At 43.1% G+C, this 19,523-nt stretch overlaps 1 protein-coding gene across 2 annotated transcripts in view; it reads left to right on the forward strand.

Annotated features, from left to right (window-relative positions):
* The window catches only part of LOC111962607 (protein O-mannosyl-transferase TMTC2-like), a 165,602-nt gene extending 153,539 nt beyond the window's left edge, over nucleotides 1-12,063 (forward strand). For both annotated transcript variants that reach the window (XM_023985818.1, XM_023985820.1), the window contains exon 12: nucleotides 9,573-12,063. In XM_023985818.1, coding sequence (XP_023841586.1) covers nucleotides 9,573-9,752 — 180 coding nt within the window. In that variant the 3' untranslated portion in view covers nucleotides 9,753-12,063. The remainder of the gene's footprint in view (nucleotides 1-9,572) is intronic.
* Nucleotides 12,064-19,523: the final 7,460 nt, after the last annotated feature.

Raw genomic sequence — 19,523 nt, forward strand, 5'->3', positions numbered from 1 at the left:
AATACAGGGTAATTTATTACTTAAGCCAGTAAAAAAAGTACCATGACCGTTTAACCATGAAATCTGGCTTCTCATGTGATTTAAACGTATAGAAATGTTTTTACTTCTTCTGCTAGAGGATATTGCTTTAGCTACAAAAGTACCAGTCCCGCAGTCTGTGGTTACCGAAGCACTTCTAAGATGAAATCACAAATTATTATTTTTTCTGGCAATTAAACGCTTTAACACATTGGAGAAAGCGGGAGTGGGAATTCCTGGTCAGGCCAGCCTTTACTTTGGCCCCGGCCACTGTAGCCAATGTGTTTTCTTACATCTGTTAAGGGATACGCGGGGCTCTCTAAGGGACAATGAGATTATTCCACAGGCAAGTTTGATTTATTTATCAATTTAATTCCCCCTATGAGAGAAGAGGCGATATTGGACATATTGTTCCCATCGAAATGCTCATGCATGGAGCATCACTCATCTAACCTTGACAATGGAAAAACAGAGATGATGAGTGTCTGAGACCAGAGCCCAGAGCAGAGCAAAACACAGCTGAACACGACTTCTACTGCAGGTAACACAGCTCAGATTACTGTGGACAAAACAAGACAAATGGCCAGACAATGGGAGAGGGTCTGTGGTTTTATGTCCACAACTCCAGGACCTCATTCAGACTAGATGACCAGAAATGCCTTAAGTGTAGTTCACTGTCACCGTGACATAAGAAGTATTTTAGGTTGCATACCTTCAGACTAACGCTTCTAGGGCCAAGGGTTATGGGGCCAGACATATAGGTAACTGCCACAATAGAAGAAACATTTGAGTAATTGAGGGATTCTAAGTATTCAAAGCAGGTGCTTCCACACAGTTGTGGTTCCTGAGTTAATTAAGCATTCATTTTCCCATCAAATTGTATTAGTCACATGCGCCGAATACAGTGAAATGCTTACTTACAAGCCCCTAACCAACAATGCAGTTAAAAAAAATATGGATAAGAGTAAGAAATAAAAGTAAGAAGTAATTAAAGAGCAGCAGTAAAATAACAATAGCGAGACTATATACAGGGGGGTACCGGTGCAGTGTCAATGTGTGGGGGCACCGGTTAGTTGAGGTAATATGTCTATGTACAGTGGTTCCTCCATTAATAGTTGCGAGCTTTCGCCACGGGACTTAGAGGTCATTTGTGGTTTAGTACGGTACCCTGTGTCACCTCTTATTGCTCCAGGCCAGCACAAGGGGGAGTTAGAGCACTGATTATGCCTTTGGGTCCTACTGTTTCTCTAACTGACAAAGAATGGGCGACAAACCTAAATAGAAACTGATAATTGTGCACGACTTCAGTATTACTTACTAAAACTGTTGTTACACTAAGGTTTTTATTATTTGATTTTGTTATGATTATTTTGCTCTTACTATAGTACTGTAGGCCAATCCCGACTGGTCACATTGTACAGCGCCTGAGTGGCGCTGTAGCAGTGCAAGCTGTGTTGCTACAGATGCTGGTTCAATACCTGTGCTGGACTTCATGGGGAAACCCATGAGATGACTGTAGGTTTTTGGGTTTTGTCCCTCTAAAAACAGAAATAAATAATTCTAAATAACAAACTGGCTTTATTTACAAATTAGTAACAATATCTCACCCCATGTTCAAGAATGGCCTTTTTCTCACTTATTTTACGTTATTTGAAAATCTCCAAAATATTTAAGGAGATTGCACTAATAATGGCGCTGACTAGGGAAACGTTCCCGATGTTCTGTTCTTAGTGCCAGTCTGCACGTTCAAACTAAAACAATGTTACTAATAATGGCATCTTTAAAAATAATGAGCCACCAATGATGATCCATGGCAAGAAGCCACCAATGATGATCCATGGAAAGAAGCCTCCAGTGATGATCCATGGAAAGAAGCCTCCAGTGATGATCCATGGCACGAAGCCTCCATTGATGATCCATGGCACGAAGCCTCCAGTGATGATCCATGGCAAGAAGCCTCCAGTGACGATCCATGGCACGGAGCCTCCAACGACGTTCTCCAGTCCGGAGCCTCCAGCGACGGCCTCCAGTCCGGAGCCTCCAGCGACGGTCCCCAGTCCGGAACCTCCAGCGACGGTCCCCAGTCCGGGGCCCGCAGCGAGGGTGCCCAGTCCGGGGCCCGCAGCGAGGGTGCCCAGTCCGGGGCCCGCAGCGAGGGTCCCCAGTCCGGGGCCGGCTACGAGGGTCCCCAGTCCGGGGTCGGCGACGAGGGTCCCCGCACCAGAGGTGCCACCAAAGTGGGGTGAGCCAGAGGAGAGCGTGATCACACAGTCTTCCAGAACAGCTGGTGCTCTCATTCATGTTTCGGTGTTATTTGCCTCGAAGCGGGCATAGAAGTAGTTTAGCTCGTCTGGTAGGCTCGTGTCACTGGGCAGCTCTCGGCTGTGCTTTCCTTTGTAGTCTGTAATGGTTTGCAAGCCCTGCCAGATCCGAAGATCGTCATAGCCGGTGTTGTACGATTCGATCTTAGTCCTGTATTGATGCTTTGCCTGTTTGATGGTTCGCCGGAGGGCATAGCAGGATTTCTTATAAGCTTCCGGGTCAGTGTCCCACTCCTTGAAAGCGGCAGCTCTAGCCTTTAGCTTAGTGCGGATGTTGCCTGTAATCCATGGCTTCTGGTTGGGGTATGTACGTACGGTCACTGTGGGGACGACATCATCGATGCACTTATTGATGAAGCCAATGAATGAAGTGGTGTACTCCTCAATGCCATCGAAGGAATCCCGGAAAATATTACAGTCTGTGCTCTCAAAACAGTCCTGTAGCTTAGCATCTGCTTCATCTGACCACTTTTTTATTGATCTAGCCACTGGTGCTTCATGCTTTAATTTTTGCTTTTAGAGCAGGAATCAGAAGGATAGAATTATGGTCAGATTGACCAAAATAAGGGCGAGGAAGAGCTTTGTATGCGTCTCTGTGTGTGGAGTAAAGGTGGTCCAGGTTGCAACATGCTGATATAAATTTGGTAAAACGGATTTACATTTTCCCTGCATTAAAGTCCCTGGCCACTAGGAGCGCCTCCTCTGGGTGAGTGTTTTCTTGTTTGCTTATGGCAGAATACAGCTCATTCAATGCTGTCTTAGTGCTTAGTGTGGTGGTATGTAAAACAGCTATGAAAAATACAGATGAAAACTCTCTAGGTAGCTAGTGTGGTCTACAGTTTATCATGAGATACTCTACCTCAGGCGAGAGCAATAGCTTGAGACTTCCTTAGATATCGTGCACCAGCTGTTATTTACAAAAATACATAGTCCACCGCCCCTTGTCTTACCAGACGCCGCTGTTCTATCCTGCCGGTGCAGCGTATTACCAGCCAGCTGTATGTTGATTAGTGTCGTTGTTCAGCCATGACTCCTTGAAGCATAAGATATTACAGTTTTGAATGTCCCGTTGGTAGTTTAATCTTGCGCGTAGGTCATCTATTTTATTGTCCAAAGATTGCACGTGTACTAGCAGAATGGAAGGAAGTGGGGGTTTATTGGATCGCCTACGAATTCTCAGAAGGCAGCCCTCCCTTTGGCCCCTTTTTCTCCACCTCTTCACGCAAATCATGGGGATCTGGGTCTTTTCCCGAGAAAGCAGTATATCGTCAGACTCATTAAAGGAAAAAAAGGTTTCTGCCAGTCCGTGGTGAGTAATCGCAGTCCTGATGTCCAGAAGTAATTTTCGGTCATAAGAGACAGTAGCGGCAACATTATGTACAAAATACGTTTTTTTTTAAGTTTCAAAATGCAAATAAACCAACAAAAGAACACAATCGGTTGGGGTCATGTAAATCGTCTACCTTCTTCTCCGGCGCCATCATGCTTAGGGCCATGTATAAAAAGAAATGCCCAGTTGCCCATTTATTTTGCCTACCATGGTTAGAAGATGTGCACTCAGTGACTTTGAAAGAGGGCTCTCAAAGGAGGATAGGGGGTTTAACTTGTTATGGATAGGGGGCAGCATTTTCACGTTTGGATGAAAAGCGTGCCCAGAGTAAACTGCCTGCTACTCAGTCACAGTTGCTAATATATGCATAGTATTAGTATATTTATATAGAAAACACTCTGAAGTTTCTAAAACTGTTTGAATGATGTCTGTGAGTATAACAGAACTCATATGGCATGCAAAAACCTGAGAAAAAAACCATCCAGGAAGTGGGAAATCTGAGGTTGGTGGTTGTTCAACTCATTCCCTATTGAAGATGCAGTGGGATATGGGTCATGTTGCACTTCCTAAGGCTTCCACTAGATGTCAACAGTCTTTAGAACCTTGTCTGATGCTTCTACTGTGAAGTGGGGCCGAATGAGAGGGGAATGAGTCAGAGGTCTGGCAGAATGCTTTGAGCTCGTCACGCTCGTTCACGTGAGAGCGAGCTCTGTTCCATTTGCTTTTCTACAGACAAAGGAATTTTCCGGTTGGAACATTATTGAAGATTTATGTTGAAAACATCCTAAAGATTGATTCTATACTTCGTTTGACATGTTTCTACGGACTGTAATATGACTTTTCGTCAGAATTTTTGCCTGGACCTGCCCGCGTGTCGTGAGTTTAGATTGTGTACTGAACGCAGGAACAACAAGGAGGAATTTGGACATAAATTATGGACTTTATGGAACAAATCAATCATTTATTGTGGAACTGGGATTCCTGGGAGTGCATTCTGACGAAGATCATCAAAGGTAAGTGAATATTTATAATGCTATTTCTGACTTATGTTGACTCCAACATTGCGGATATCTTCTTGGTTTGTGTTGGTCTCTGAGCGCTGTACTCAGATTATTGCATGGTTTGCTTTTCCGTAAAGTTTTTTTGAAATCTGACACAGCGGTTGCATTAAGGAGAAGTATATCTTTAAATCTGTGAATAACACTTGTATCTTTTATTAATGTTTATTATGAGTATTTCTGTGATTTGATGTGGCTCTGTGCAAATTCACGGGATGCTTTGGAGGCAAAGCCAAAAGTAAACTGAGGTTTTTGGATATAAATATGAACTTGATCGAACAAAACATACATGTATTGTGTAACATGTTGTCCTGGGAGTGTCATCTGATGAAGAATATCAAAGGTTAGTGATTCATTTGATCAATATTTCTGCTTTTTGTGACTCCTCTCTGGTTGGAAAATCACTGTATGCTTTCTGTGACTAGTTGCTGACCTAACATAATGATATGTTCTGCTTTCGCCGAAAAGCTTTTTTGAAATCGGACACTGTGGTTGGATTAACGAGAATTTATCTTTAAATTGTATTTTAAAAATAAAATTATTTTCGTTTTGTAAATATTTAAGACTAACTTATTTATTGCCACTCGTTTTGAAGCTGACTGCAGCTCTTTGTTAAGTGTTGCAGTGATTTCACTCTCTGTAGTAGCTGATGTGTATAATGTTGAGTGAATCAGGTCATTAGTAAAGATTGAAAAAAAGTAAGGGGCCTAGATAGCTACTGTCATGGAAATTCTAACCAGAAAAGAAGAGAGACTGTAGATTCTTCAAACAACAACTTTTATTAAAGAATTGCAATTCTGGAGCGGTTAACAATCTCTCAAAAGGTTTTTATTATAAAAGTACAACCCCCCTTTGGGTGGTGTGACAACCAAACAGAACAATAGCCGTGAGGAAGCACTGGTTGGTGACCCCAATGTACAGCCAAAGGACTATGAGAAGCTGCGGTTGGCCTGTGGTGAGGTCTTGTTGATAAATGTCACGCCATTTCTAAATGCTCATTGTCTCGACACTGTTTCTAAAAGGAACCGAAACCATTTGTCTTGCTCGTCTCTCAGAGCTTAGTCCAGTCTACTGCTAAATTTGACCTTAAGTCCAGAACCATGAGTCAGTCACTTAGACAAAGGGGAGTGTTCTAGCAGAGGGAGCAAGTCACATTAGTACATTGTGACTTTAGTTAAATGCATAGATACACTGGATAAACGTTATAACAGCAATTTTGCCATCATCCTGCCCTTGGGAATGCCTGATTCTGCCTGGATTATGTTGGAGAGGCTACCATTAAAGAAACCCTCTGTGTTCTGTTAGAAAGGTAACTCTCAATCCACAGTATAGCAGTAAAGCCATAACATATAGATTTTTCCAGCAGCATACTATGGTTGATAATGTCAAAAGCCGCACTGAAGTCTAACAAAACAGCTCCCACAATCTTTTTATGATCAATTTCTCTCAGCCAATCATCGGTCATTTGTCTGAGTGCCATGCATGTTGAATGCTCTTCCCTAAAAAATGTGCTTTTATGTACTGTAAAATAACATTGTATCCGGTCAAACCATTTTTTCTCTCCAAAAGTTTACTAAGGGTTGGTAACAGGCTGATTGGTTGGCTATTTCAGCCAGTAAAAGGTGCTTTATTTTCTTGAGTAGCGGAATGACTTTTCCTTCCTTCCAGGCCTGAGGACACACACTTTACTGTAGGCTTAGATTGAAGAGATGGCAAATAGGAGTGGCAATATCGTCCGCTATCATCCTCAGTCATTTTCCATCTAAGTTGTCAGATCCAGGTGACTTGTCATTGTTGATAGGCAACAATAATTTTTTCACCTCTTCCACACTCTGAATTCGAGATTATGGAATTCAAAATTACAATAGTTGGATGTGTAGGTTCGACATTTGTTGCTGGCATGTCATGCCTAAATTTGCTAATCTTGCCAATGAAAAAATCCTTAAAGTAGTTGACAATATCAGTGGGTTTTGTGATGAATGAGTTATCTGATTCAATGAATGAGGGAGTTGAGTTTGCCTTTTTTCCCAATAATTTAAGGTGCTCCAAAGCATTTTACTATCATTCTTTATATAATTTATCTTGGTTTCATAGTGTAGTTTCTTCTTCGTTTTGTTCTGTTTTGTCACATGATTTCTCAATTTGCAGTAGGTTTGCCAATCAGTTATGCAGCCAGACTTATTTGCCATTCTTTTTGCCTCATCCTTCTCAACCATACAATTTTTCAATTTCTCATCAATCCACAGAGATTTAACAGTTTTTACAGTCATTTTCTTTTTCAGTCAGTTTCATAAATATGTCAACTGCGGTGTCTGGTTGCTCCTCATTACACACCACAGACCAGTAAATATTCTTTACATCAACTCACATTCGCATACTTTGATTCATGGACGGTCTATATCCAGGTTGCAATACGTTTATACGGACCAACATCACATGCACACTAGCACTCAGTGCACAAAGGGAGCAACGTGAGCAGCGACGATGTCATGAATATAAAATATATTTGTGTGTGTGTGTGTGTGTGTGTGTGTGTGTGTGTGTGTGTGTGTGTGTGTGTGACTCAGTCACCAGATCTCAACCCAATTGGGACATTTTGGAGCAGCACCTGAGACAGCGTCTACAAAACACCAAATGATGGAATTTCTCGTGGAAGAATGGTGACGCATTCCAGACACTTGTAGAATCTATACCAAGGCACATTGAAGCTGTTCTGGTGTCTCGTGGTGGCCCAACGCCCTATTCGGACATTTTCTGTTTGGTGTTTCCTTTATTTTGGCGGTTACAGTGCCTGTATCTATTATTAGCTAGCACACAACATGATTTGGAATTACTAGTCCAGTTTCTATTTGTTCCACACAGTTGATGTTGTTTCATCAATTACAACATGCAAGGTGAAAAATATTTTTGTTTTAAGGACATGAATTGAGTCTAGAGATTTAAGTTCTTCATGTCAACTTTTAATATATCACCAAGACGCTGTTGTTTATACTAATGTGCATAGTGGGGTCCGTTTAGAAATGTGTAAACCTTTGCCATGCAGCATTTCCCATTCCGTTCATAGACACATTTCCCCTGCCATGCTACAGTATTGGCAGCAGCATTACTCCACAGTGGTTTATGGTCTGAGGGGAAGAAATTAAGTATTTTATAAACTTTTGGTGAAATTTGTGAAAATGTCAAACCATGATGACATAAACACATGGCATTTCATGAGGCAAATACCTATGTGTGATAATTACTTATAAGTCACAAAAACAGCAGAATTATATTCTATGACTTTACAAACTGTTATTAGTCATTTTATTGAGACAGATTACACTTGACAAATAGCAAATCAGAAAAAACTATCAGAAAATAATCAATGCATGTGCAGTTCAGCAACTCACCCAGTATGTGTCATTATTTAGTTAGAATTATTTTGATCTCTCTCATGACATGCTCTCAAGTGAACTTTACATTCAAAACAGTAATTAGTCAACCATAACATAAAGCCATGTGTTATTACTCTGTAACAGTAGCGTAACTACACAAGTACAATGAATTATGTTCCAAATGAATATGAGACGTGAGACGCTTCCTTGGTCTCACGTCTCTCTGGATTGTTTTGCTCTTGTTTTGCTCTTGTTTTGCTCTTGTTTTGCTCTGGATTGTTTTGATTTAGATTGGGATCTGAACACTACTCTCCTACGATCCCGGGTGACACATCCCTTGAACTGACTCTGGTATTTTACCTCATGGCATCAGCAGGAAAATGCATTAAAAGACATTAATCCATGTGTCTCACTTCAAAGAGCTGGGTTCAGATGTGGAGCCCCGAACAGAGGGACATGGAGAAGTCCTGACACCACCCCCTGAGAAGGGCACTATGGCCTGGGCGGTCTAGATGTCTGGTCCAATAGCATATCACTACTGTCACAGTATGCTGTGTAACTTTGGAGATTGGTCCTGTTAACTGAGACAGATTTAGTTTAAGGTCTGAAAAATGACTACTTAATCCTATTGGCTGACTGAATTAACCTACAGTATCATGACATTTGTCCTCTGTTTTGGCAATCAGACATTATTGTAATAGGTCAACTGAAAGCATGTTGAGTAGGCCTGTACGATAAAGAGGATTGAGTATTCTGTATTGAGGTAGAGCTTGGTTTCAGGCAATAAAATGGCTCCATTCTAGTCAAACAACCCCAGCAATTTCTATGTGATTAAAACTGTTCTGCTACTTTATTTAAACTTTAATCGTTGTCCTATCAATATTTTCTCAGGACTTGTTAGTGGACTGTCATGCCGTCTCTTTCGAGAAGTGCTTTCCTTATTAAATAATGTATCCGACCAAGTCTAGATTCATAAACTAAGTAGATATGACATAACTTGCATTATTTATATCCAAACATCTTTTTATGGCTGTCAGCCTTGGGATGTTGTAACATTATATATGATCTATGCAATTAATTCCAGTCAAAACAGAGGCTGTTAGTGGGAGGTTAATAAAATGTTTTAATGAGCTAACAGCTCTGGGGGGTCTGACTGAGTTGTACTGTAGGAGACTGTTACTCTCCTGCCACTTCTGCTACTGCTTCAATAGGTCTAACTGTGCTCTCAGCACTCTACTCCACCCCCAACCACATACTCACTCCCCTTCATATCCATCTCTGACTGTTAGTGTCTGCGATTACTGAAGAGACCATTGAGAGTGACATTTGAACAAAGATTTTCTATACTGCTAGAAGAAATGGTGCTATAAAGAACCAAAGATAACCATTATTTTAAGCAGTGTTGCCTTCTGTGAGATGTGATTCTGAGAATGACTGAACTCAACTGAACTGTCCTGCTCTTGTGTTCCAGTATCCAGCAGCCCTGATGAACCTAGGGGCCATTCTCCATCTCAACGGGAAGCTGCAGGAGGCGGAGACCAACTACCTGCGAGCTCTGCAGCTGAAGCCAGACGACACCATCACCCAGTCCAACCTGCGCAAGTTGTGGAACATCATGGAGAAACAGGGCCTCAGGAGCATGGGGCTGTGAGTTCGCTCTCCAGCCAGCCAGCCAGCCATCTGTGCAGCAGGCCTGGGGAAGAAGTGGCCTGCTGCACCCTCAGAGGATGGGGGGAGGAGAGACTGGGAAGGTGAGAAAGGGGGAGGACAGCAGAACGCTCCTCGTGACTGTCTGTTGTGAGGAGCGCTACATTTATGATGATAACTTTCTGGAACTTTGTCCAAAAAGGGTGCTCTCCCAGGATCTGTGATTCTTGACCAGAGCACTTAACTTGAAGTGGGCCATAGGTACAAACTTGATATTTTGTGGTTAATTAGGTTTTGAATTAGTTATAGATGCTTAAAAATTATTTTAGGACAATGTTTGTCCTGGGACAGTGCAAGATTAAAAGTGTGTGCGAGTGACAGGAAAAAAAGACTTCCCAAGGCGCTGCCCTCTGAAGCAGGAGCAGTGGAGCAGAAGTTACTTTTACTCACCGTCTAATTACGTTTTTCGTCTGAAGTCAGTTCATTGGCTTCTGTGCATATCAGTGGAACTCGTGGCATGGTATTGGACTTTACAGCTTTGTCAGTTATGGTTTGTTCTCAAATTTAACACACCCACTGGGTACAGACATCAGTTCAACGTCTAGTTTTGATTCACATTTGGTTGAGTTGTCAACTAACATGAATTCAATGTGAAATCAACAACAACAAAATCACCATGTTATTGGATTTAAGTAAAATGCTGAGTGAAAATAAGACAATTGCCTTACGTTAACTATTTTCAAATCCAATCTGTTATCCATGTTGATTCAACGTCATCACATAGAATTTGGAGGTGGAAATGACATGGAAACCGTTTTTTGCCCAATAGGCAACTAGTGGAGGTCAGGGTTGATTAATTATTGATTCTGATTGCCTATGAGATTTCTCTGATTTGACATGTTGTTGGACATTGAGACCTACAGCACCATGCCTGCAAACGATATGTAGCAGATTGTTGAGCATCATTGAGTGATAAAAAGGGAACCCACTAATAGACTTATAAATAACACTTCCACAAGATAAAACAATGTGATACCTTATAAATGGGACACCTGCCCTCATGTAACAGTCATGGAGAGCTCAGAGTATTTCCCACCCTTAAAGATATAGATCCATAGAATATTGTTGCCAAAAAACAGTGGTAGTTGTGAAATGAAATGCCAATACATTTGTCAGAGGGAAAGGTGAAATGACTTTGAACTGAAGGAAATGTCTGTCATTATTTGCAAACTCTATTATACCTTTCTAATTGAAGGTGTGAAACTATTCCATGTAAATGTAGCAGAGAATTTCACATTCCTTCACTAAGCTTGTTGTTTCATAGAGAGACATCACATGGCTCCTGTGTAGGCTACTCATGTGTCCTTGGATATTTGTCTTAGAGGAAAGTAATGTGTTATGAAAGGAAATGGCCAACTAACTTCCGATGGTACTAACATTAGCCCCTATAAGTTGGCATGCTAGCTGGAGGTTTGGACAGTACCAGAGAACTGAGGACTTCCCCTTCCTTCGTGATTCATACTGATGACCTGTCTTCAGACATGATTAGAGGACAGTCGGAAGCCATTACTGATGACTGAAATCTCCTAACCAAAATAGCTGTCTAATTGATGCACTCCTTTACATAACAATGCACAGCTTTAGTTTGTCTGAGGGAATCTTTTTATGTAATATTGCTTTGAAAACGTAAATGTTATTTTATTTGTATGTATACATGAAGTTTAATATATACAGTTAAAAGCCACATACATTATAATGGAGACAATAGTCTGACTTGCAAGGGAAGGTCAATGCCCAGCAGGTTCAGTATCTGTAAGATATGAAGTATTTTCCATAGTATCAAAACATAATGTTCTCTCACTCTTCTCGGTCTTAAACATCCATTTTGTATATATTATGTGTAATTAACATCTACTTGGTGCTTGTCATTAAAACATTCACCACCGTTTATCAACTGTATCTTACATTTTGAAGGAAGAAAAAGTATTTTGGAGATGATCCCGCTATGACATTTCTGTTTATTGTAAAGAAGCCCACAGCCACCGGGCGGTTTAATATTTGTAAGTTATTTCTTTGTGTTATCTTGGCATATAAACCAGCTGGTACTGTGTTATCTTTTTAAATGTATGTTGAAGGAAGTTCGTAAGATAAATATTGATTCATTTCCCTTCAAGAAATGTGATATACCTGTACACGTTTGTCTGGAAGACTTTGCCTTGGAATATGACTGAAAAAAAATATTATACAGCTATTTGATTCCTAACACCATTTTCTGACAGGTGTATCTTGATTATGCTAAGATATTGCATTTGATTTTTTTTAAATAAGTTCATCATAGACAATAAATTCAATGGCTACCAAAAAGTCAAAAGTATTAAAGCATTGCCATTTCTTTTGCTGTCCACTTAACTTCAGTCACCCCATACATCCAAGATCATATACAGTGCTTTATGAAGTTAGTAGTCTGATAGTTGCCTTGTTCTTTCTTGAACAAAAAAAATGTATGAGCCCTGTTCCACTCTGTACGTAACCATTGTTCTCATGTCTGTCTGCCAGTATTGGAGTCACAGCATGGCAATGTGTCTGGCTCTAGCTGGATGGTCTTACTGGTTGTTACAGTGCTGACGATTGTGATGGTCTTGACCATACAGCACAACACTGTACAACACTGTGTTGTATATAGCTATGGTCACCATGTCTATTTGTCTGTTATAGTGAAATGTTGAACTAGGTTATCACAATAAACTATTCTACCTTCACACCTTCCACCCCACTCCCACAACCCCCCATCACAAGTTGTGCTAATTTCTCTTGTGTATAAATTGTTTATGAACAAATTATAGTATGAATGAAGATGGAAATAAGTGTTTCATTCTGTCTCTCTGCTCAGGGATTTCAAGCGGTGGGTTGTATTGCTGAATCATACTCACAGAGCACTCGGAGAGTTTACTAAATTAAAGTTTTATTTTTTGAAAGTTGTTGTATTTGTATAAATGATCAAGATTTGTAGCCTTTCCTTAAACGATGCGCCAGAATAAACTTTCCCAATGTTGCTTTTTTTCCACAATAAAGTAATGGTGTTCTGCTTTCATTGTCTGTCTGAGTATTTTAGGGGGACAGTTTTGGAAAGTTTATTTTACATTTACAGTACTTTAGCATGTCACACTTAGCCTCAAAAACAACATTCCCATGACGTCCTTCTATATACTGATATACAGTGCATTCGTAAAATAATTTTTCCACGTTTTCTTACGTTACAGCTTTATTATAAAATTGATGAAATAGTTTTTTCCCCACATCAATCAATCTACACACAATACCCCATAATGACAAAGCAAAAATACGTTTTTACAAATGTTTGCAAATGTATTAAATATAAAAAACTGAAAATATCACATCTATATAACTATTCAGACCCTTTACTCACTACTTTGTTGAAGCACCTTTGGCAGTGATTACAGCCTCGAGTCTTCTTGGGTTTGACGCTACATGCTTGGCAGTGATGTATTTGAGGAGTTTCTCCCATTCTTCTCTGCAGATCCTCCCAAGCTCTGCTGGGTTGGATGGGGAGCTTTGCTGCACAGCTATTTTCAGATCTATCCAGAGATGTTCAATCGGGTTCAAGTCCGGGCTCTGGCTGGGCCACTCAAGCACATTGAGACTTGTCCCAAAGCCACTCCTGCGTTGTCTTGGCTGTGTGCAACAGGGTCGTTGTCCTGTTGGAAGGTAACCTTCACCCCATTCTGAGGTCCTGAGCCCTCTGGAGTAGGTTTTCATCAAGGATTTCTTTGTACTTTGCTTCGTTCATCTTTGCCTCGATCCTTACAAGTGTCCCAGTCCCTGCCTCTGAAAAACTTCACCACAGCATGATGCTGCCACCAACATGCTTCACCGTAGAGATGGTCCCAGGTTTCCTCCAGATGTGGCGCTTAGCATTCAGGTCAAAGAGTTCAATCTTGGTTTCATCAGACCACAGAATCTTGTTTCTCATGGTCTGGGATTCTTTAAGTGCCTTTTGGCAAACTCCAAGCGGGCTGTCATGTGCCTTTTACTGAAGAGTGGCTTCCATCTGGCCACTCTACCATAAAGGCCTGATCGGGTTCTTGGTCACCTCCCTGAACAAGGCCCTTCTCCCCCGATTGCTCAGTTTGGCCGTGCGGCCAGCTCTAGGAAGAGTCTTGGTGGTTCCAAACTTCTTCCATTTAAGAATGATGGTGCCCACTGTGTTCTTGGAGACCTTCAATGTTGCAGCTATTTTTTGATACCCTTCCCCAGATCTGTGCCTCGACACAATGCTGTCTCTGAGCTCTACGGACAATTCCTTCAACCTCATGGCTTGGTTTTTGCACTGTCAACTGTGGGACCGTATATAGACAGGTGTGTGCCTTACCAAATAACGTCCAATCAATTGCATTTACCACAGGTTGGTAAATCAAGTTGTAGAAACATCTCAATCAAGTTGTCGAAACATCTCAAGAATGGTCAATGGAAACAGGACGCACCTGAGCTCAATTCCGAGTCTCATAGCAAAGGGTCTGAATACTTATGTAAATAAGGTTTTTCTGTTTTTTATTTGTAATACATTTGCAAACATTTCTAAAAACCTGTTTTCGCTTTGTCATTATGGGGTATTGTGTAGATTGCTGAGGATTTTTATTTATTTAATCAATTTTAGAATAAGGCTGTAATGTAACAAAACTTGGAAAAAGTCAAGGGGTCTGAATACTTTCCGAAGGCACTGTATACAGTCCGTAGGCATAAGGCATATTTACCTCCTATTCACAAAGGGTTTCAGACATAATGGGGTGGTCTTGCAGGCTATGGAAAAAGGTTTTACAAGGCATTTGAAGTTCCCCTGCAAATTTGCTAAAATGTGTCACACAATCAGCTCAAACTGATCTCCTGCTTTCATCTTTGTACAACACAAAGGGGAAGTAAACATTCCCATATGGAAGGGAAGGGTGGGTAACACAGTGTCTACATGTGGCCTACCTGTCTTGCCCCCTCCTTCCCCGCCCCATATCTCTGACCCCGCTGACAAGCAGAAGTCCTACCCAGTAACCCTTCAGACATGGGAGTCAGTCTTGTGATGTTTCTCATGTGTGAGCCTGATGGCCACTCGCATGATGTGAACACCCCATGGTGACCAGGGTTCCTTATTGATTCATTCAAAATGTCATGTGCAAAGGCCATTGTCATTGTCTGTTCCATTTTGGAACTGTATTCTCCCAATGCAGGTGTGCTCTTATCATGACAAATCATGATCAAACATGTCAGAAAGCAGGGCTGTGGACATTCCAATCCCTTTCAGATGCTAACCATATGATATGGTTGACTTGGACACCATTCTATAAATGCACAAGCAGTTAAAATACATTCTGTGTATGTGTGGTGACTGCCGTTAGAGTGGAAGCCTATATTGCGCAATGCCAGTTCAAATCAATTTTTATTTGTCACTATTTTCTATTGTGGCTAATGCTTTCTCCATTTGCTCCACTCACGTCTCCAAATTAATTAAAAGGTTAATCCGTCTCCTCGCTGCCAAAAAGTGAGGTAATAGTTCTGAAATGAGAGAAACAGGCACACATGTAAAGGGTGTTCACGCACAATAACTCCACATCATAATATTTCTTATTTTGCCTAGCTATATACCTATCAGCATTACAGGTATTTATGTACCACTAATAACTCCATCAGGCATTATTAGCAAGGCATTACAAGTTGAGGACAGATGATGATGACAGATTACATCCAGTAATGCCATAAGGATGTTATGGTCAATAATAGCCAATAATAGCAAGTATAATCACTTACTAGGAGAGCAGTGATGCGCTTGGCCATTTTTCATAATAAATGTATTGTTCGCTGCTGCCATATGGGAGCTTTTGTATGCACACCTACATGACAGAGCAGATTGAGAACCTTGTATTCTAGCCATGTAAAATGACCACGACGACGCTTTAAACGTTATAATGAAAAAGGTCTGAACTCACTAAAAAACGTTCCATCTCTGAGGAGCACATCTCATGCGATCTGATATCCTGCTTCTCTATCAATAAATGCACATTTTCATCAGGGCATTAAGCATTAAGTCATGGATTCCCTGTGTCCAGCACCCAAGGAAATACATCACATCTGTCTTCCATTTTCATGACCTACTTCATCACGTTACGATATTGCCTTTTGCATCCAGAGGAGTCCGAGCTGGAAGAGAGGGGCTTACCATTTCCTTATGAGGGTATTTTTCTTATTATGTTGTTATATGGCAAATCTGCCAGCTGTTATCAAGCAAATATTTTGCGGAATGCGCCGGTGACCTATCGGGGCTTTGATCTGAGCGGCATGGGCCAGCCGCTCGGAGCGAACACGCAGCGTCTTTAGAACGGATCGCTGTGCGTGACGCATGGAAGTCTTTCCCTCTGGACCCAATAGCCATTGTTATTGCTTAACAGAAGAAGCATTAGAACGAGGATTAGGCACGAAATGCTTGACTCAACAATAAGGTATCTACCTCTCCAAGACACTGCTTCATATTATTGAAGTGTCTTTTTTAGCTTCAGGAAATTGCATTTCTTTTTGCATTTCTGTGGAAATACTCCTCTCAATGCTCTCTGTTCCACAGGTAGCAGAGGTACATTATCAGTTGAGAAAACAATTTCAGGCCCTGGGGATCAAAGATGCTGGAATGATGGTAGGCCCTCTCTTCCTCTTCTTTGTAGACAGTGTCTGAGCTAGGGTTGCAAAATTCCATGAACTTTCAATACATTTCCTGGTTTTCCAGAAATCCTGGTTTTTGCAACCATAGACTGACTCAGAACTAACTCAGTACAGGGAAACCAACAGAGAAAACCATGCGTTTTGAATGATTAATCCATTCCATAAATAGTAGGTATTGTCCTAAATGTTTGTGAAGATAGTCTTTACTGAAGTCACATGAATCTGTGGATTAATACCAAACACTGCGGCAAATGTACCTATAGCTAAATGTAGTCTACTTTTGAAATTTCACAGATCAACATCTGCCTAAATACTTCCCCTATGTCAAATACATAATCTTAGCCGAGAGTAGAGGACGACTAAGTCTTTCCGTAGTAGGGCCTGCAGAATCATCTCTGACATGCTATATTGTATGTTTTTTTTAAATGTAACATTTAAATTTAACGTTTATTTAACTAGGCAAGTCAGTTAAGAACAAATTCTTATTTACAATGACGGCCTCCCCCGGACGACACTGGGCCAATTGTGCGCTGCCCTATGGGACTCCCAATCACGACTGGTTGTGATACAGCCTGGAATCGAACCAGGGTCTGTAGTGACGCCTCTGGGACTGAGATGTAGTGCCTTAGACCACTCGGGAGTGAACTTGGGCGGCCCGTTGCTATAGAAACGATCAGAAACTAAAAGTGACACCACAGGTCTTTACAGATACAACAACGAGAGAGATGAGAGAGGTATCTTGTCTTTACAGATAAAACAATGAGAGAGGACACTGACACTGACACTCCAACACACAACACACACACACAACACACACACACACACACACACACACAACACACACACATACACACACACACCAACACACACACACACACACAACACACACACACACAACACACACACACACACACACACAGTTTATTTAATTAAATTTACTATGAGCACTTACCACGCTGCGTGTTGGTCCGATGATCCTATTCCTCATCATCAGACGAAGAGGAGAGTCGTTACAGAACTACCCACCACCAAAGGACCAAGCAGCGTGGTAGGAAGGAGCAGCAATTGATGGACTCCTGGACATGGGAGGAAATCGTGGACGGCAAGGGACCCTGGGCACAGCCGGGAGAGTATCGCTGTCCTAAAGAGGAGCTGGAGGCAGCTAGATCGGAGCGGCGACGCTACAAGGAGTTAGGAGAGGAGAGGTGCACGAGAGGCATCCCCAGATTTTTTTTTGGGGGGGGGGGGGGGCACACGGGGAGATTGGCGGAGTCAGGTAGGAGACCTGAGCCAACTCCTCGTGCTTACCGGGTGGAGCGTCGTACTGGTCAGGCACCGTGTTATGCGGTGGAGCGCACGGTGTCTCCAGTACATGTGCATAGCCCGGTGCGCTACATCGCAGCTCCTCGCATCGGCCAGGCTAGAGTGGGCATCGAGCCAGGACGGGTTGTGCAGGCTCGTTGCTCGAGACCTCCAGTGCGCCTCAACGGCCCAGTGCATCCGGTGCTCGGCCAAGGACAAGGCCTCCTGCATATCTCCCAGCCTGGTGAGTCCTGTGCCTGTGCTAAGCCCTAACCTTCCTGCATGTCTCCCCAGCCTGGTGAGTCCTGTGCCTGCTCCCAGAGCCAGGCCTCCTGTATGTCTTCCACTCCAGTGATAATCAATGGCACGAAGCCTCCAGTGATGATCATGGCACGAAGCCTCCAGTGATGATCCATGGCACGAGCCTCCAGTGATGATCCATGGCACGAAGCCTCCAGTGATGATCCATGGCACGAAGCCTCCAGTGATGATCCATGGCAAGAAGCCTCCAGTGATGATCCATGGCAAGAAGCCTCCAGTGATGATCCATGGCAAGAAGCCTCCAGTGGTGATCCATGGCACGAAGCCTCCAGTGGTGATCCATGGCACGAAGCCTCCAGTGATGATCCATGGCACAAAGCCTCCATTGATGATCCATGGCACGAAGCCTCCAGTGATGATCCATGGCACGAAGGCCTCCAGTGATGATCCATGGTAAGAAGCCCCCAGTGATGATCCATGGCACGAAGCCTCCAGTGATGATCCATGGCACGAAACTCTCCAGTGATAATCCATGGCACGAAGCCTCCAGTGATAATCCATGGCACGAAGCCTCCAGTGATCATCCATGGCACGAAGCCTCCAGTGATGATCCATGGCACGAAGCCTCCAGTGATGATCCATGGCACGAAGCCTCCAGTGAGGAGTTATGGCACGAGGCCTCCAACGAAGGCCGTCAGTCCGGAGCCTCCAGCGACGCCCTTCAGTCCGGAGCCTCCAGCGACTCCCTCTAGTCCGGAGCCTCCAGCGACGCCCTCTAGTCCGGAGCCTCCAGCGACGGAATTCAGTCCGGAGCAGCCAGAGTCTCCCTCCTGTCCGGAGCAGCCAGAGTCTCCCTCCTGTCCGGTGCAGCCAGAGCCTCCCTCCTGTACGGAGCAGCCAGAGTCTCCCTCCTGTCCGGAGCAGCCAGAGTCTCCCTCCTGTCCGGAGCAGCCAGAGTCTCCCTCTTGTCCGGAGAAGCCAGAGTCTCCCTCCTGTCCAGAGCTGCTAGAGTCTCCCTCCTGTCCGGAGCTGCCAGAGTCTCCCTCCTGTCCGGAGCTGCCAGAGTCTCCCTCCTGTCCGGAGCTGCCAGAGTCTCCCTCCTGTCCGGAGCTGCCAGAGTCTCCCTCCTGTCCGGAGCTGCTAGAGTCTCCCTCCTGTCCGGAGCTGCCAGAGTTGCCCCTCCTGTCCAGGGCCCGCTGCGAGGGTCCCCAGTCCGGGGTCGGTGGCAAGGGTCTCCGCTCCAGAGGCGCCACCTTAGTGGGCCAAGACTAAGGTGGAGCGGGGTCCACGTCCCGCACCAGAGCCGCCACCGCGGATAGATGCCCACCCAGACCCTCCCCTATAGGTTTAGGTTTTGCGCCGGAGTCCGCACCTTTGGGGGGGGGAACTGTCACGCCCTGACATTAGAGATCATTTTTATGTCTCTATTTTGGTTTGGTCAGGGCGTGAGTTGGGGTGGGCATTCTATGTTTTGTTTCTATGTTGTCCTTTTCTA

The sequence above is a fragment of the Salvelinus sp. IW2-2015 genome, linkage group LG4q.1:29, assembly GCF_002910315.2.
Source record: "Salvelinus sp. IW2-2015 linkage group LG4q.1:29, ASM291031v2, whole genome shotgun sequence".
NCBI lineage: Eukaryota > Metazoa > Chordata > Actinopteri > Salmoniformes > Salmonidae > Salvelinus > Salvelinus sp. IW2-2015.